Source organism: Prionailurus bengalensis, chromosome D4 (genome assembly GCF_016509475.1).
Source record: "Prionailurus bengalensis isolate Pbe53 chromosome D4, Fcat_Pben_1.1_paternal_pri, whole genome shotgun sequence".
In the NCBI taxonomy this organism is placed as follows: domain Eukaryota; kingdom Metazoa; phylum Chordata; class Mammalia; order Carnivora; family Felidae; genus Prionailurus; species Prionailurus bengalensis.
This window is the reverse complement of record NC_057359.1, coordinates 55,605,089-55,622,192: the sequence shown is the minus strand read 5'-3', so window position 1 is coordinate 55,622,192 and position 17,104 is coordinate 55,605,089. Positions and strand designations below refer to the sequence as shown.

Here is a 17,104-nt window from a genome sequence, read left to right as displayed (position 1 = left end):
CCCCATGCCTCAGATGAGGTTTCTCCCTGGCCAAATTTTAGACCTGTGAGGCTCTGAGTAGAGAACTAGGCTAACAGATACACAAACTCCTGACCCAAAGAAACTGTGACATAATAAATTTGTGTTATCTCAAGCCACTACATTTTTGTGATAATTTGTTATGAAGCAAAAGGAAACTATTAACCAGCCTTAAGAATTCAAAGACAACTCTAGTATAATGCTACCTTTGTTCATACACAAGTTGAGGTCCCAAGAGGAAGGACTGCCTAGGGGAGCAAAAGAGAGCTAGAAGTACTATAAGCCAGGGTAAAAACAGTCCTGGGTAGGTGGTGACTTCATGTGTTGGGCTGGGCTACGTACATTAAACTGGAGGGAGACCAGATGGTAAAGGTCCACAAGGACAGCTACAAGAACGAAACTGTTTAGCCTGTACGAAATATATACACACTCAAGGCAAAATGAGAGGTGTCTTCAAATACTGCAAAAAAGCTGATTTGCAATGAGGAGGTGGGAAACTGGTGAGAGAGACTGGTTGCTGTGTTGCTTCAGAGGACAGAACCTGAACCAGGGGATAGAAAGTATTTACTGGAAAGAAGTTTTTAGTTCAAAATAAAGAAGAACCTTCCAACAGAGTGGAATACCTATTATGTTCTAAGAGCTATGTTAAGCAATAGGGATATAAAAAATAATCTTTGCTTTCAGGAAGCTTACAGATTAGTGTTGGGCATCGACATATAAACAATGATGGCTTCCAGTGCTAACTGCTATAACGGAAACGTGTACGTTTAAGGGAAAGACATCGTAGGGCTATTGAAGATTAATGCCATCTGTGGAAGTAAGAAAGGTTTCCTGGACATGTGGCTAAACTAGCTATTAAAAAATGAGTAAGAGGAGTGCTGGGTGGCTTAGTCAGTTGAGCATCCGACTCTTGATTTCAGCTCAGGTCATGATCCCAGGGTCGTGGGATCAAGCACTGTGTCAGGCTTTGCACTGAGCATGAAGCCTGCTTGGGAGTCTCTCTTCCCCTCCTTTTGCACCCCCCTCCCTAATGTGTGCACTCTCTCACTCTCAAAAAAATAAGTATTTTTTAAAAGAGCAATTTAAAAAGAGTAAGGATTCATTAGTGAATCAAATGGCAGACATTCTAGAAGAAGAGAGCCATATATACAACAGCAGGGAAAGATGAAACAACATAGAGTACAGAGAATACAATGTGGTGGGGGGGCTGATGCAGCATAAGGTGGGGTGGCTGGGTAAGGAAGAAGCCAGAATCTGCATGTGGTGAAAACAAGTGAACAGAAATAAACAGGGGAGTGACACAGTTCAATATGTATTTTAGAAAGATCATTCTCTGATGCTGGTGTAAGAGATGGACTGAAAGAGAGAAAATGAAGATGGCCAAGAATGGTTAGGACATTTTGCAGATGAGCAGACAAGAGACGATGCAGGCTGGAATAAGGAAAGGCAGTGGAGATGTTACCATCCCTTACCTGTGCTTTTATATTAAAAAAAAAAAAATCTTGTAACCAAACATCTATAAGACCCACATCTGCATTTTAAAAATCCCTTACTGGGGCGCCTGGGTGGCGCAGTCGGTTAAGCATCCGACTTCAGCCAGGTCACGATCTCACGGTCCGGGAGTTCGAGCCCCGCGTCGGGCTCTGGGCTGATGGCTCAGAGCCTGGAGCCTGTTTCCGATTCTGTGTCTCCTTCTCTCTCTGCCCCTCCCCCGTTCATGCTCTGTCTCTCTCTGTCCCCAAAATAAATAAAAACGCTGGGGAAAAGAAAAATTTAAAAAAAAAAAAAAAAATAAATAAATAAAAATCCCTTACTAAAATTCTTTATTAAGAAAAAAAGTTCCAGGGTGCCTGGGTGGCTCAGTCGGTTAAGCATCCGACTTTGGCTCAGGTCAAGATCTCACGGTCCGTGGGTTCGAGCCCCGCGTCGGGCTCTGTGCTGACAGCTCAGAGCCTGGAGACTGTTTCGGATTCTGTGTCTCCCTCTTTCTCTGACCCTCCCCTGTTCATGCTCTCTCTCTGTCTCAAAAATAAATAAATGTTAAAAAAAAAAAAAAGAAAAAAAAAAAAAGAAAAAAGTTCCGTATTTGTATTTGCTTATAATATAGAAAAACTAAGTAAGTGGTTACTTACTGGGGAAGGGAGCAAGTGGTGGTAAGACCCAGGCAGGCAGATGATGAACAAAGATAGAAAGAGATGTTTCATTTCATACTTTTTTTTTTTTTTTAAGTTTATTTTGAGAGCGTGGGGGACGGGGGCAGAGAGAGAGATGGGGGTAGAGAGAGAATCCCAAACAGGCTCTGCACTGTTAGTTTGGAGTCCAACGCAAGGCTCAAACTCACAAACTGAGATCATGACCTGAGCCGAAATCAAGAGTCAGACACTTTGACTGAGCTACCCAGGCATCCCTCACTGTATATCTTTTAATATTTTCTAGCTCCTAAATTGCATGAATTTATTATCTATCAAAACAAAACAAGACAAAACATTTCCACTATCTAGGTAGATTTACCTGTGTGCGTTTCCACATTCTTTAGCACGTGGTTCTGTTTGCCTCGGGGGAAAGATGCTACTTGAGGATCCTGCCTCCTTACAGCACATTTCTCTGGGTCAATCCTTCTGGAAGACTTGTTGACAACTGCCAAATTCCCATCGTCACAGGCAGATTTTGCTGGCCTTTCATTAAGATTATCCTTTGGAATGGGTGCCATATTGTTTCTGGGTCCGGCATTTGTATGTCGTTGGCCCTCTTGTTTTAGTGGATTCCTACCTGGTCGTGGCCTAGCCCCTTCCACTTCCCAGGGAGGCCTTTTCTGTGGGTATCTTCTTTGCTCACTGCGTCTGGCCCCATACCCATCCGATACTCCTTTCCTAAAGGATGTGTCCAAAGAGTCAGAGTGGATAACCCCCACAGGTTTGGTATTTTCAGGTCCAGCATCCTCAGATTTTGTAGTCATTCTGTTACCCCACTCACATTTGAGTTTTCCCTTGACTTTTGGTCCTCTACCATAGCTGTATACAAATTGCGCTGCTTTTTTGGGTTTTGCTCCTCTGGGATCTGCACCAACAATTTCCTTCTCACTCTCAGAAGGGCTGTGCTCTCTGGGGTTTGTCCCACTCTCTGGCCTGGCCACATTTTCTAAGCTAGCTGCATCTGAGGACTGGTCAGTGAGATTCTGTACTTTCTTGACCTTGATATGTTGCTTTTCACTCCTCAATTTCTGCCAAGGTTGATTCTGAAGGCCATGGCTCTTGAGTAATTTGTTAGAAGTAGAGGACTGGAAAGAAGTTTGTTGACTCTTAGGTTTGCTTCCCAAAAGATAACTGTGCTGATGAATACCAGAGATGTCATCATAAGAGACTTGCCTGGAAAGGTGACAAGGAGGTGGTGAACTGTAATTTCTTCTACCAATCCTATTAGAATCTAATCTCCTTTGACTCCCACAATTTAGACCAGAATTTTTTCTCTCCTGAGGAATGAACTCAGCAGCATCCGTATTGAATTTAAAAGTACCTAGGACATAAAAAAATAGACACGCCAGTAAAGAAATTGTCACCCATGAAACCCACAAGTCCCTAGGGCATATCTAAAAGTTATTTTCCTAAGGACTATATAAAACAGGCCCTTATTAAGGCCTACTTTTCCTGTGAATGTGATAGGTTCAAGGTGCTTGTGGAAGACTGACCATTCCATGTCCAGTAGCTTCACCAATAGCCACTGCTAAGAATTGCTAAGTAAACAGGGCACGGGGGTGGCTCAGTCAGTTAAGCCTCTGACTTTGGCTCAGGTCATGATCTCATGGTTCGTGGGTTTGAGCCCCACGTTGGGCTCTGTGCTGACAGCTTGGAGCCTGGAGCCTGCTTCGGATTCTGTGTCTCCCTCTCTCTCTGCCCCTTCCCTGCTCATGCTCTCTTTCTCTCTCAAAAATATGTAAACATTAAAAAAAACAAACTGCTAAGTAAAACCGCTCATCTGAGTGATCAGGCATTATTATTATTATTTTTTTTTGAGAGAGAGGGAAAGAGCAAGAGCAAGAGAGAGAGAGCAGGAACAAGCAGGGGAGGGGCAGAGGGAGAGAGAGAATCTTAAGCAGATTCCACAGATATGGGGTTCGATCTCACAACTGAGATCATGACTGAAATCAAAAGTCAGATGCTTAACTGAATGAGCCCCCCAGGCATCCCTAGTATTATTATTTTTATTGCTATTATTATTATTTTTAATGTAAGTTCTCTGCTTTATGTGGAGCTTGAACTCACAACCCCAAGATCAAGAGTTGCATGCTGAGCCAACTGAGCCAGTCAGGCACCCCGATAGGCATGATTTATACCTGCATTTGTTTTATAAAAAATTTTAGGTCAGCATACAGTTCAGGGGTGAGAATCAAACAGCAGGTTCCATGTGGTCTTTCAAAACTCTAAGATAGCATTGTATAATATCAAGCAAACAGGCTTTGGAGTCAGACAAAATCAGTTTGAAGTCTGGTCCTCCAACTGATGGATGGTATGAGCTTAGGGATACTGCTTTTAGCCTTCATTTCTTCACCCATGACGAAAGATGACAATACTATTTCAAAGGGTTATTGTGAAATTTAATCAAAATTTCATATTGATAGTACTTAACACAATGAGTACATTAGTTCCCACCTGTTCCCTCCAGGAATGTATTTTAGGTTTTCCATACATAACCTTTATGATATGGTCCAGAATCTGAGTCTCAAAAATTAAGCATATGCCTCTTCAACCCACTCATTTTTTTCCCTCAAGATGCTTCTTTGTCCCTGAAGCCCAAAGACTAAATGATTTGCCTAAAGATACAAAACTAGTTAGTAGAAAAGCCAGAATGAGGGGCGCCTGGGTGGCTTAGTTGGTTGAGCATCCGACATCAGCTCAGGTCATGATCTCGCGGTCCGTGAGTTCGAGCCCTGCGTTGGGCTCTGTGCTGACTGCTCAGAGCCTGGAGCCTGCTTCATATTTTGTGTCTCCCTCTCTCTCTGCCCCTCCCCTGCTCACACTCTGTCTCTCTCTCAAAAATAAACATTTAAAAAAATTAAAAAGCCAGAATGATGTGTAGCATATAGATCATACAGCTGACCCTTGAACAACACAGTTTTGAACTACAGTAAGTCCACTTATACATGAATTGTTTACAGTACAGTACTGTAGATGTATTTTCTCTTCCTCATTTTTTTCATAACATTTTCTTTACTTTATTGCAAGAGTATGTAAGTATATAATACATATATCATGTAAAATCTGTGTTAATCAAATGTTTATGTCATTGGTAAGGTTTCTGGTCAACAGTAGCCTGATAGTAGTTAAGTTTCCGGGGAGTCATAAGTTAAATGTGGATTTTCCACTGTGCAGGGGGGTTGCCATCCCTAACCCCCACATAGTTCAAGGGTCAACTGTACTATGAATCAACAAAGCCTGGAAGACATGTGTTTATGTACTTGCCCATCACTTATGTCTGTATGCAAGTAACTTAATCCTAATTTTTTTTATAAGGAATGGAGACAGTAATAATCCCTACATCCAAGAGTTGCTATGAAGAATAAAGCAAGTTAGTAACATATATACAGTGGTTAAAATAGTGCTTTATTGTTGCTGTTAGGGCTACCGAATATCTAAAATACACAGACCTGACCACAAATGGGTACAGTACTGAGCCTGTGGGTTTCAGGTTTAATAATAAACCCTAACATTTATTAGGTAATTAACATGCGCCAGGCACTATTCTAAGCACTTTGCATCTGTTGACTCATTTAATTCTTACATTTCTGATGAGAAAACTGAGACTGAAAAAGTTACTTGTCAAAGACCACAGACATGTTCCAAAGCAGACTCAAGATTCCACCCCTGGCTATATGGCCCTAGAGACCACACTCTTACACTACACTGTCAGAGTTTGGGTAGTGGATACCATAGAATCACATACTCAAGAACTGAATGAGATCATAAAGGTCATAGCGTAACCTTTCACTCAATCCAGGATTTGTCCTGATGGTTTTCACACAGGCAATTCTGGGGGTGGGGTGGAAGGCCTTACAAAACAAAAAGGGGATTAGACAAATTCATAAGGTGGCAAAGGAGATGTTTCACAAACATAAGAGAAAACATAAAGGTAAGAATGGGAAGATTAGACCAAATGGGTGTTGTATAGTCCTCTCCTTCTTGAAGAAACAAAGTGGGAGAGGGGCAAAAGAAGCCAGTAAAGTTGTGCAGATTAGCTTGGTAAAGGATGGGAGGAAGGTGTTCCATGTTAAGCTGTAAGGAGTTGATGCAACTACAGAGTCTAGATAGGGCAGCACCTATTCATATACAGTATGTGTTCCATTAGACATGAGGTAGTAGGTAATGTCCTCAGAGAGGCCCTTAAGAGACAGGAGGAAGGGGAAAAGGGCACATGAATCAGTAAACTGCACCCAAGACACAAAGAACTGAGACACTCCCCCCTTTTTTTCTTAGTATTTTAAGTAGCTAGAAGTTACTTGGTAAAGAGGATACAAGTGGTACCCTACATTCAAGATAACACAGCAGAATAGTTAAGTGTCCAGCAGATGAGTGGAGAAGAGTAAAGGGAAATCCAATAGATTATGAAGTCCAGAAACAAAGCAGACATTTGGAGAGTCTGCCCATGGGCAGAAATATATCCCTGAACTGCTCTGCTATTTGAGGACAGAAGTGGGCAAGAGAACTAAACGCTGAGTGGAGATGGGGGTGTGGGCTAGAGATGATGCTAAAATAAGAACATGGGATAGTTCTTTGGACTAGGGGACTTTGCCACAGTAGATGGGGAGGAGGTTGTAACCTGGGGCAGAATACAGGAGGCCAAAACTGTAACTCACAACAAATCCTACCCATTCTGGCCTCAAACACTGACAGGTGTAGAAATGGGCCAGAAGTGAGCCTGAGGATGGGAAGATCAATGGATTCAGTTGAGGATCTGGGGGGAAAAAAACGTGTGGGAGAATGACAAAACACCAGCCTAAAAAAGTTCCTATCCCCCAAGATGACTCAATACCTAAATCAGGACTAGGGTTTGGAAAACACTTTTTTTTTTTTTTTTTTTACTGAGACCCACAGTAACAAGTACATTTTACCTGCCACCCAGTACACAAATACATATATATTCTTCCTAGTGCCCCAACATTGGTTAAGTGGCAGTGACTCACTCAAATCAGTGAGTCTTGAACTAAGACTACAAACCACATGCTGCAAATTGCTGTCCTGTTTTTCATTAAGAGTGGGTCCTGAAATCAAATCATTGTAGTGGGTGTGACAAGTATTTTTTCAAATAAAACAGAAAATAGAGCATACTGCAGACAGCAAGGAAGAACATTACTTTCTGAAACTTTTGGTTCGCTTTTGTATTTACACGTGTGCACTGAGTCGCGATGTAAAGTTTGGATAACAAAGACCTAAAGTACACCTTGAAGGAAATGGAAATGGATGTTACATTTACAGCCAAATGAGGGTGTTTTACACACAGAGCTAACTCCAGGAGAAGCGAGCTAACAATTACGGAACAGGTACAGTACAGGGCGGGAGCCTTCACAGGAATTAACATATTCACTCCCAACTGATAGATGAGGAAACGGAGACTCAGTCACATTGCGAGTCTGTAGCAGTCTGAGATTGGAAACCACTGATGTCCGGGTCGAGCCCGCTCCGCTGCCCCAGGAAGCGCCAACCCGCTACGCATGGAGAGCCCGCCATCGTCACTGGCGGTGACTGGGCCGCCGCCCGCCTTCTGGAGATCAGGGCGGCCTCTGCCCCAGTAGGGCCGGGCTGAAGGCGGGACGCCCACATCGATTCGCTTGGCGCTGGGACAAACCCGCTCTCCCTGGAGACCCAGCTGCGGGGACTTCACAGCCCAGTGGTGAACGGGCGAGGTCTCGATACCCACGACGCGCGTGGCTTGGCCCTTCCGAGCCACTATCCCCAGCCCTAGTACGCGCCACTCTCGCGATATGAATGGCCGGGCCCCTAGGACTCGTCACTGACCCAATTTCCGCTCCCTGAGAGGGGCCCAGTCCCGCGCGGGCCGGGACAGTACCTGAGACAGGAGGCGCCTCCGCCATCCCGTGCCGCAACACCTAAAGCGAGCCCTGCAACCTAGAAAGGGCTGTCACCCGGTCACGTGCCCTCGACTTCCGGCGCCGCAAGACTAGTCGCCTCTGCGCGCGCGGTGGACAGCCACGGAGGTTGCGCTGCCTGAGTGAACTGTGCGGTACGTCGGTGACGTCAGACACAAGCGCCAGGCGCCGGCCTACAGTCCTGGCTGTAGGTAGTAAAGCTCGCGCCGGGTGTGGGAGCGTGCAGGAATTTGCGTAGTCATTGTTTTTCTTTTTGAGATTCGCGGTGCTCTCTTGCTACCATGCTCTGTTGCCCTGGCACCCAACCAACTTCACATGGCCTGCTGGAGTCAACTCAGACGTCACCTTACCTAGAGTAGTTCAGGTTTGAAGTTAAAAAACAAAACCCTGCTAAGTAGTCGCAAGGGAATGTGGGGGAAAATAACGTAAAAACAAACGATAACAAGGCTAATATACAGAGAACTCTTACAAAGAAGTTAGATAACTTCTAAGCCAAAAAGCGATATAAAAACCATGTGTTAGAAATGGTAAAGGACTTGAACCGGCAGATGACAATAAAATAAGATGGATACTGAACATAAAGAGGAAAGTATGGAGGCACTGATAATTTGTAAATTAACAGCAGTAAAAAAAATTTTTTTTAATGTTTATTTTTGAGAGAGAGACAGGGAGGGGCAGAGAGAGAGACAGACAGACAGAATCTGAAGCAGGCTTCAGGCTCTGAGCTATCAGCACAGAGCCAGTTGCGGGGCTCAAAACTCATGACCTGAGCCTAAGTTGGATGCTCAGATGCTCAACGGACTGAGACACTCTGGGGGTCCGAAAGTAACAGAATTTTAAATGAGCGTGTGGAGTTTGTTTTGTTGTTGCATTACTAACTAGAACATAACATTTAAGTGTGAAGCAACTGCATTTGTAAAGAAAACATGAAATAGATTAATTCACATGTGGGTTTTTCTGTTTGCTTTTTTACACTTGATCTTAGCCAAAAGACAAACGATTTTTAAATTTTATTTTAGAGAGAGAGTGTGCTAGTGGGGGAGAGAAACAGAGGGAGAGAGAGGATCTTACCAGCATGGAGCTGACCCGGGGCTGGATCCCATGACCCTGGAATCATGACCTGAGCTGAAATCAAGAGTGGGACCCTAAACCCACTGAGCTACCCAGGAGCCCCATTCACGTGTTTTAATACGTCCTTAGGCATTGCTTTAAGTGCTGGAGGTAGATGGTGAAAAAGACGAACATGGTCCCCACCCTCATGAAGTGCATTATCTAGTAGAGGAAATTAAAAACTAAATAATTTATAAATTAATAACTTGTAGAATAATTTCAAAATATGTTAGCAAAATATGTTAGCATATGAAAGAAATAGGCAGGGTAACAGTGATAGAGACTTAATGGGATCTGCTCCAGAAAAGGTGGCCAGGATCTTTGAGGAGAAAGAAAGATGAGAAGGAGCTAGCTAGCTACATGAGGATTCAGAGAGAAGGAATAGTATGTGCAGAGGGTATGAAGAAGGAAAGACCTTGAAGTGTTCAAGATGTTGAAGTATCTGCTGGAGAATAGTAAGCAAGAAGAGTGGCACAGTATGAAATTGAAGAGTTAGGTAAGGAGATCACTCAGATCACCTGCAGGCCATGATAAAGGATTTTATTCCAAGTGCAGTAAGAAGTTATTGAAGGGTTCTAAGCAAAGAAGTGGTATCTGAGCTACACTTAGATTTCTCTTCCACCCAAGGAAACAGTGAATTGTGGGGGGAGAAAGCATAGAAGTGGGTAGATCAGTTACATTTTTGTATTACACTAATGCGGAAGATGATGGTGGCCTTGGACTAGAGTGACAGCAAATGAGATGGAGAGAAGAGGACAGATCTGAGGTATATTTGAAATATAACCAGTGTCCAGCTTCCAAACTTTTTCCATACCGACGGGTGTGATGTGATACCTTATTGTAGTTTTAATTTGCACTTGATTACTAATGAATCTGAACATTTCTTAATGATCTTTTTAGTTTCTTCTTTTTAAATTTACATCCGTTGGCCATTTTTCTTTCTTTCTTTCTTTTTTTGATTTTTGAGAGAGAGTGAGCGCAAGTAGGGGAGGAGCAGAGAGAGGGAGACAGAAGAACCGAAGCAGGCTCCACGCTGGCAGCAGCTAGCCCGATTCAGGGCTTGAACTCACAAACCCTGAGATCACGACCTGAGCTGAAGTTAGATGCTTAACTGACTGACCCACCCAGGTGCCCCCATTGCCCATTTTACTATTGGGGTTGCTTTATTTTTCTTGCTGATGGTTTCTTATATATTGCAGATATCAATTCCTTATCATTTTTAGACATTTCAGTTTTCTCTTCCATTGTCTATTAATTTTGTACTTTACTGAACATAAATCCTTAATTTTGACACATCAGCTCATCAAACAAACAAACTATATTGTCACCTTTAGAAATTGCCTGATGTTGGGGTGCCTGGGTGGCGCAGTCGGTTAAGCGTCCGACTTTAGCCAGGTCACGATCTCGCGGTCCGGGAGTTCAAGCCCCGCGTCGGGCTCTGGGCTGATGGCTCAGAGCCTAGAGCCTGTTTCCGATTCTGTGTCTCCCTCTCTCTCTGCCCCTCCCCCATTCATGCTCTGTCTCTCTCTGTCCCAAAAATAAATAAACGTTGAAAAAAAAAAAAAAAGAAATTGCCTGATGTTGGTGGCTCAGTCAGTTAAACGTCTGACTTTGGCTCAGGTTGTGATCGTGCGGTTTGTGAGTTTGAGCCCTGCATCGGGCTCTGCTGACAGCTCTGAGCCTGGAGCCTGCTTCAGATTCTGTGTCTCCCTCTCTCACTGCCCCTCCCCTGCTTGTGCTCTGTCTCTGTCTCTCAAAAATGAATAAATGTAAAAAAAAAATTTTTTTTTAATTACCTGATGTTTTAGTCTGGGTCCAGTTCAGAGAGGAACCACACAGTCATCTGAACAGAGAAGGTTTTATTTATTTAAAGACTTATCAACTATAACAGAGGATTGGAGAAATAAGGAATTGACTAGTAAAGAAGTAAAAAAAAACAACTCTAAAATAATAAAGAATTAGCAATATAAGGAACAGCCACTACCTCTATGGTTGAGATAGACTGCCCACTGAAGATCGCCTCAGAGCTGAGGTGCGGACCTTCTCAGAGAGGATGTGTCTGTGGCTCACTAGATGGCAAGGAAGCAGTGTGGTGCTACAATGGCAGAAGCTGCTAGAAATCTACCATGTAGGATGCTAGGGAAAGTAAATCATGGGGAGATGTCTCAGAAAAGGCACTCTACTATAAACCACCTGAGGTGGTGCCATGAGCAGTTTCTGGCTGTTGGCCACCAGAAACTGAAAAGGCCAGGGGCTGAAGAAGCTCTGTATGTTGCAGGAGCCAAACACTGGAGAAGCTGCCTGTAGCACAGAAGCCTGCGTAACTCAAACTGTAGAAACAGGAAACAAAACCTTTTCCTCCTGTGATATCTCTCTGGTGCCCTCTACTGACAAATTTTAGTATCTGCCAGCTGATAAAGGATATATTTTTTAAATGTTTATTTTTTTAGAAAGCACAAGCGGGGGGTGGAGGCAGAGAGAGGGGGACAGAGGATCTGAAGCAGGTTCTGCGTTGAGAACAATGAGCCCTATGCAGGGCTTGAACTCACGAACCACGAGATCATGACTTGAGCCAAAGTTGGATGCTCAACTGACTGAGCCACCTGGGCACCCCTTGGATAAATATTTAAAAGGGTCCACATCATTTCACAGAGCAAGCAAAAAGGATAAATTTGGAACTGAATAGCAATAATTCATAACTGGCATACTAGGGAAAATGTTATTTTCAAAACTTGTAAATGAAGTAAGTAAACAATTATCTTGCCCTCCCTATACAAACAGTATTTCATACAACATACCAAAATGTATGACAAGTAATAAAAGTGGTATTCAGATGGAAATTTATAGCTATAACTACTTGCATTTAAAAAGTCCAGGGGCACCTGGGTGGCTCAGTTGGTTAAGTGTCTGACTCTTGGTTTCGGCTCAGGTCGTGATCTCACGGTTTGTGGGTTCGAGCCCCATGTAAGGCTCTGTGCTGACAGAGGGGATTCTGGGATCCTCTCGGGATTCTTGGGATTCTCTGCCCCTTTCCTGCTCTCACTCTCTCTCAAAATAAACATTAAAAAACAAAGTCCAGACACTGGAATATTATTCAGTACTGAAAAGAAATGAGCTGTCAAGCCATGAATAATACATGGAGGAAACAAATGCATATCACTAAGTGAAAGAAATCAATCTGAAAGGCTATATTCTGTATGATTCCAACTATACGACATTCTGGAAAATGCAAAACTGTGGAGACAATTGCTAGGGCTTAGGGGACGGGAAAGAAAAATAGGCAGAGAAGAGGCTTTTTAGGGCAGTGCAACTGTTCTCTATGATACAGTGGTGGATACATTGTCAAAACCCATAAAATGTACACCAAAAGTAAACTCTACTGTAAACAATGGACCTTGGGTGATATTAATGTATCAATGTAGGTTCATGTATTGCAACAAATGTACCACTGTGGTGTGGAATGTCAATAATGGAGGAGGCTGTGCATGTGTGAGGACACGGTATATGTGGGAATTCTCTGTACCTTCTTAATTCTGCTGTGAATCTAAACCTGCTCCAAAAAATAAAGTTTATTAATAAAAAGAGACAGACCTCAAATCAGTAGCTTTAGCTTAATCTTCTACCTTACGAAACTAGAAAAAGAAAAGCAAACTAAACCAAAACAAGTAGAAGGAAACAATAAAGGTTAGAGCAGAAATAAAATAAAAATAAGAAAATTTTAAAAATCCAAGAAAACAAAGTGATTCATCAAACGAAAAGAAAAAATTGTCTTTTAGCTTAGATTGACAAGAAAAAAGAAAAAAATTATTAGGAATCAAAGAGGGGGACATTACTATAAACTTTAAAGAAGTAAAAAGTGGGGTGCCTGGGTGGCTCAGTTGATTGAGCGTCTGACTTCGGCTCAGATAATGATCTCACAGTTCGTGGGTTCGAGCCCATCAGGGTCTCTGCTGCCAGTGCAGAGCCTGCTTCAGATCCTCTGGTCTCCTCTCTCTCTGCCCCTCCCCGTGTGCTCTCTCTCTCTCAAAAAAAAAAAATAATAATAATAAACATTAAAGAAAAAATTCTCTCCCTCTCTCTCTGCTCCATCCCCCCCCCAAAAAAGAAAGAAAAAGAATTATAAGGGAATACTATGAAAAGCTTTGTACTAAGAAATTAGATTACTAAGATGACATGGGAAAATTCCTAGAAATATACAAACTAGCAAAATGGACTCAAGAAAAACAGAAAATCTGAATAGACCTATATAGCAAGTAAAGAGATTTAACTAGTAATAAGAAAGCTTCCAACAAAACCCAGGCCCAGATGGCTTCACTGGTGAATTCTACCATACATTCAAAGAATTGACACCAATCCTTCACAAACTCTCCCCAAAAATAGACGAGGAGGGACTACTTCCCAACTTTTTCTCTGGATGAAAACTCTGCCTTAGGGCAATCAATGCCTATCTTCCCATTGCAGAAATTGATGGCAACAGCCCAGACTGTCCATGAAAACAGACTGAGACTGATTAGGCATTCTAGGGCAGTGGTTCTTAGCTCTGGCTACATATAAGAACTACCTGGGGAGCTTTTAAAAATCCAAGTGCCCACACCATATTCAGATTCATTATATTAGAATCTATGGGGGGGGGGGAGGGTAGGAAAATATAAAAGGAAAGCTATAGTATATGGATAATACAGGTTGAAGTGCCAAACTTTTACGTTCTTTCAAATTCTGTGTCTCCCTCTCTCTGTGCCCCTCCCCACTTGTGCTCTGTCTCTGTCTCTGAAAAATAAACATTAAAATACAAATCTGACCTGCTTTTAACTCTACATGTTTCTCAAGTCCAACCCCTCCTCTCTTTTCCTCTTTCAACTCTGGATCTTTCCAATCTCCTTTGGAGATGATATCATTGGATCATTCCAATCTCCTTTGACCTTGCTAAACTTCCAGTGCTGATAGATTACAACCTAAGGATACCACCAGTACTCAATTCAGCTTCTAATGGTTAACAGGTGAGATACTGAACAGAGATACTGACTGGTGGCAGCTACTGGTGGAGTGATTATCAGAGGCTATGTTGTGCCTGGGACTTTGCCACAGGACTCATCTTCCCCATTTTCCTTAAATTCACTAAGATTGACATAGACCAAGTCCTGGCTTTAGTTCTTTTCCCAGTACAGCAAGAATTAGCAGAATGATAAAAGTGTTAAGGAATCTTCAGGAAAAGGAAAACTGGTCAGAAGCAGAAAATCGACTTTGTGGTGCATGTGGGGGGAGTGGAAGCAATTATTACAGCATTTAACATTGAAAAGCGGGACAGAGCAAAGAAGCTGCAGAGAAATTTCTGGGATTCTTATTGGCAAGTGACAGGAACCCAACTCCAACTAGTTTAAGCAGATAAAGGGGTTTATTGGCAGAATTCTCAGTTCACAGAATTAAAGGAAGAGTTGCCGAGACTTGGAGCACTCTGGGAATCTCAAGGATCAGAGGTTTGGCTCAGTGCCATAAGGATTCTTTCATTCGGCCTCTCATCTTGGCTCCCCTCCAGACTCAATATCTCAAGCTTCTCATACTGACAAAGAATTTAGGGGGTGGGGGAAGAAAGCATTTCCCCTAGTTTCCATTTAGTAAATACAAGGGAAGAACTTCAACAGGCACAGCCTGGTCTCTAATTGGTATTTTTGCAATAATCACACAGTTATAATTGGGGAGGCAGTTCTGTAACAAAAAAAAAAAAAAAAAAAAAAAAAAAAAAAAAAAAAAAAAAAAGAATGTTGTTCTGAAAGGACTAAGCAATAAACCATTATAGAGAGGCAGGGACCAAGTCACAGGCAGCTTTGTATGCCTTGCTGGAGGTGTCAGGGAACCATGAAAGACATTAAGTAGTGACTAGGTCAGATTTGTATTTTAATGTTGATTTATTTTTGAGAGAGAGAGAGCACAAGGGGGGGGGCAGTGCAGAGAGAGAGAGAGGGAGACATAGAATCTGACTCAGGCTCCAGGCTCTGAGCTGTCAGCACAGAGCCTGACACGGGGCTCGAACTGGGGAACGGTGGGATCGTGACCTGAGCCAAAGTCAGTGCTCAACCGACTGAGCCACCCAGGCACCCCCAGATTTGTATTTTAGAAAGGTAAGTATAGCTGTGATGAATGGATTCAAGGAAGTGAAACTGCACGAAGAGATAGCAAGTCATTAATTCCAAAAGATTATGGGATGGATGTCTAGGTTAAGGAAAGTTGAAAGAGGAAAGGAGGGAAGGGGTTGGATTTGAGAAACATGTAGAGTTAAAAGCAGAGTTTGATGATTAACTGAATGTGCAGAGTGAGGCAAAATGTAGGCATTAAGGACAACTCAAGAGCTTTCTGTTTTGGATGGAGGATAATGATTCCATGACCTGAGACAGGGAAAACAGGAGGAGGAGATTCAGGTCTAAGGGAAAGGTAATGGCTACCTTGGCCACTTGAATGCGAAGTGTTTGTGGGCTTCTGGAACATCCAAATAATTCTTAGGCAAAAAACTGGGTATGAATAGGATTCTGAAACTCAGGGGCAAGATCTGGGATAGAAGTATAGATTTAGTGGTCAGTAAAGTCATGAGAATAGTTGAGTTCAGTAAATATAAGTGATCAAAGAAAGAAGTATGATAGCTAAAAGTTAGAATCCTAAGAACACTAACATTAGTTAGTGTTTCAGAGCGATGAGGATTTCAGAAAGGAGTCTTAGAATAGTCAGAAGAACAGGAAAACCAGAAAGCAATGTCACAAAAACCAAGGGAGTAGAGATTTTGTTAGAATGATTGATCACGGGTATCCAATGCACTAAAAAGGTCTAGTTGGAAGACTATCACCCATTACAATTGGCTATATATGGGGCACTGATAACATTGGCAAGAAAGAAAGCAGGAATGTTTGCTGAGAGTGAATCCCAAGAAAATAAGCTCAATTTAGATATCAGATTTTAGGTAATGGTGGGACATTTCATTGGGAATGCCCAGTACTGAAAATAAGAATGAAGAGGTCTAGACTAGTGACAATTATTTTGAGTCTTTAGCAATAGGTAATACATAAAATGTTGGGTGTGACATGTTTCAAGGAGAATATAAAGGGTGAGAGGAAGTCCAAGATTGAAACTATAATGAAAGAAATATTTAAAGAGCTGAATGAGAAATTATAGAGAGGCCAAGGAAGATTTCAAGAAAGTAATGATGAATAGTACAAAAGCTTCTTGAGAGGGTGAGATTAGTCTGCACGAATGAATCATTAAAGACCCTGCAATTAGGCAGGAGTTTGGACTCCTGGCACCTTCCAAGAAAAGAATGAAGCCTCTGTTTTTGTTGTTAATAATCCTTCATATGAGAATAGCAAGCTGCAAAGTATAGTTAACCCTTGAACAACATGGGGAATAGGGCACAGTTGAAAATCTGCATCTTTTAACTCCCCCCAAACTTAACTACTAATAGCCTACTATTGACCAAAAGTCTTACCAATAACATAAACAATTAACTCATATTTTGTACATGTATTAGAAACAATAAAGTGAGGAAAAAGAAAATATAAGAAAATCATAAGGAGAAAATACATTTACAATACTGTACTGCAAAAAATCCATGTAGAAGTAGATCGTGTTTAAACCTGTATTGTTTAAGTGCCAACTGTACTCACGACCATTACCTCAATGACTCATCACAAAAGCCTTGTGAAGTGAGCATGATTTTACTAATAAGGAAGGTTAGTGAAGTGACTAGGCTACATAGTAGTTATTAGACAGTAGATGAGGGCCCAGGCCTGGATTGTTCTTTATTCTTCCCTCTGATGCTAGCAGTTAAGTTTGATTTTTAGACTGAATCAACATTAAAATTATATTATTCCTGTATTAGAGGTTTTAGGCTGAAGT

The 17,104-nt window shown here is 42.2% G+C and overlaps 1 protein-coding gene across 2 annotated transcripts in view; it reads right to left on the bottom strand.

The window, feature by feature from the left end:
• Positions 1-8,267, bottom strand: part of NFX1 (nuclear transcription factor, X-box binding 1) — a 75,003-nt gene extending 66,736 nt beyond the window's left edge. Inside the window, exons 1-2 of one of the 2 annotated variants that reach the window (XM_043566728.1) lie at positions 8,077-8,267; positions 2,530-3,531 (exon numbers count right to left, since the gene is read on the bottom strand). In XM_043566728.1, coding sequence (XP_043422663.1) covers positions 2,530-3,531; positions 8,077-8,101 — 1,027 coding nt within the window. In that variant the 5' untranslated portion in view covers positions 8,102-8,267. The remainder of the gene's footprint in view (positions 1-2,529; positions 3,532-8,076) is intronic. The other variant, XM_043566730.1, reaches the window with a different exon arrangement.
• Between the last annotated feature and the right edge of the window lie 8,837 nt (positions 8,268-17,104).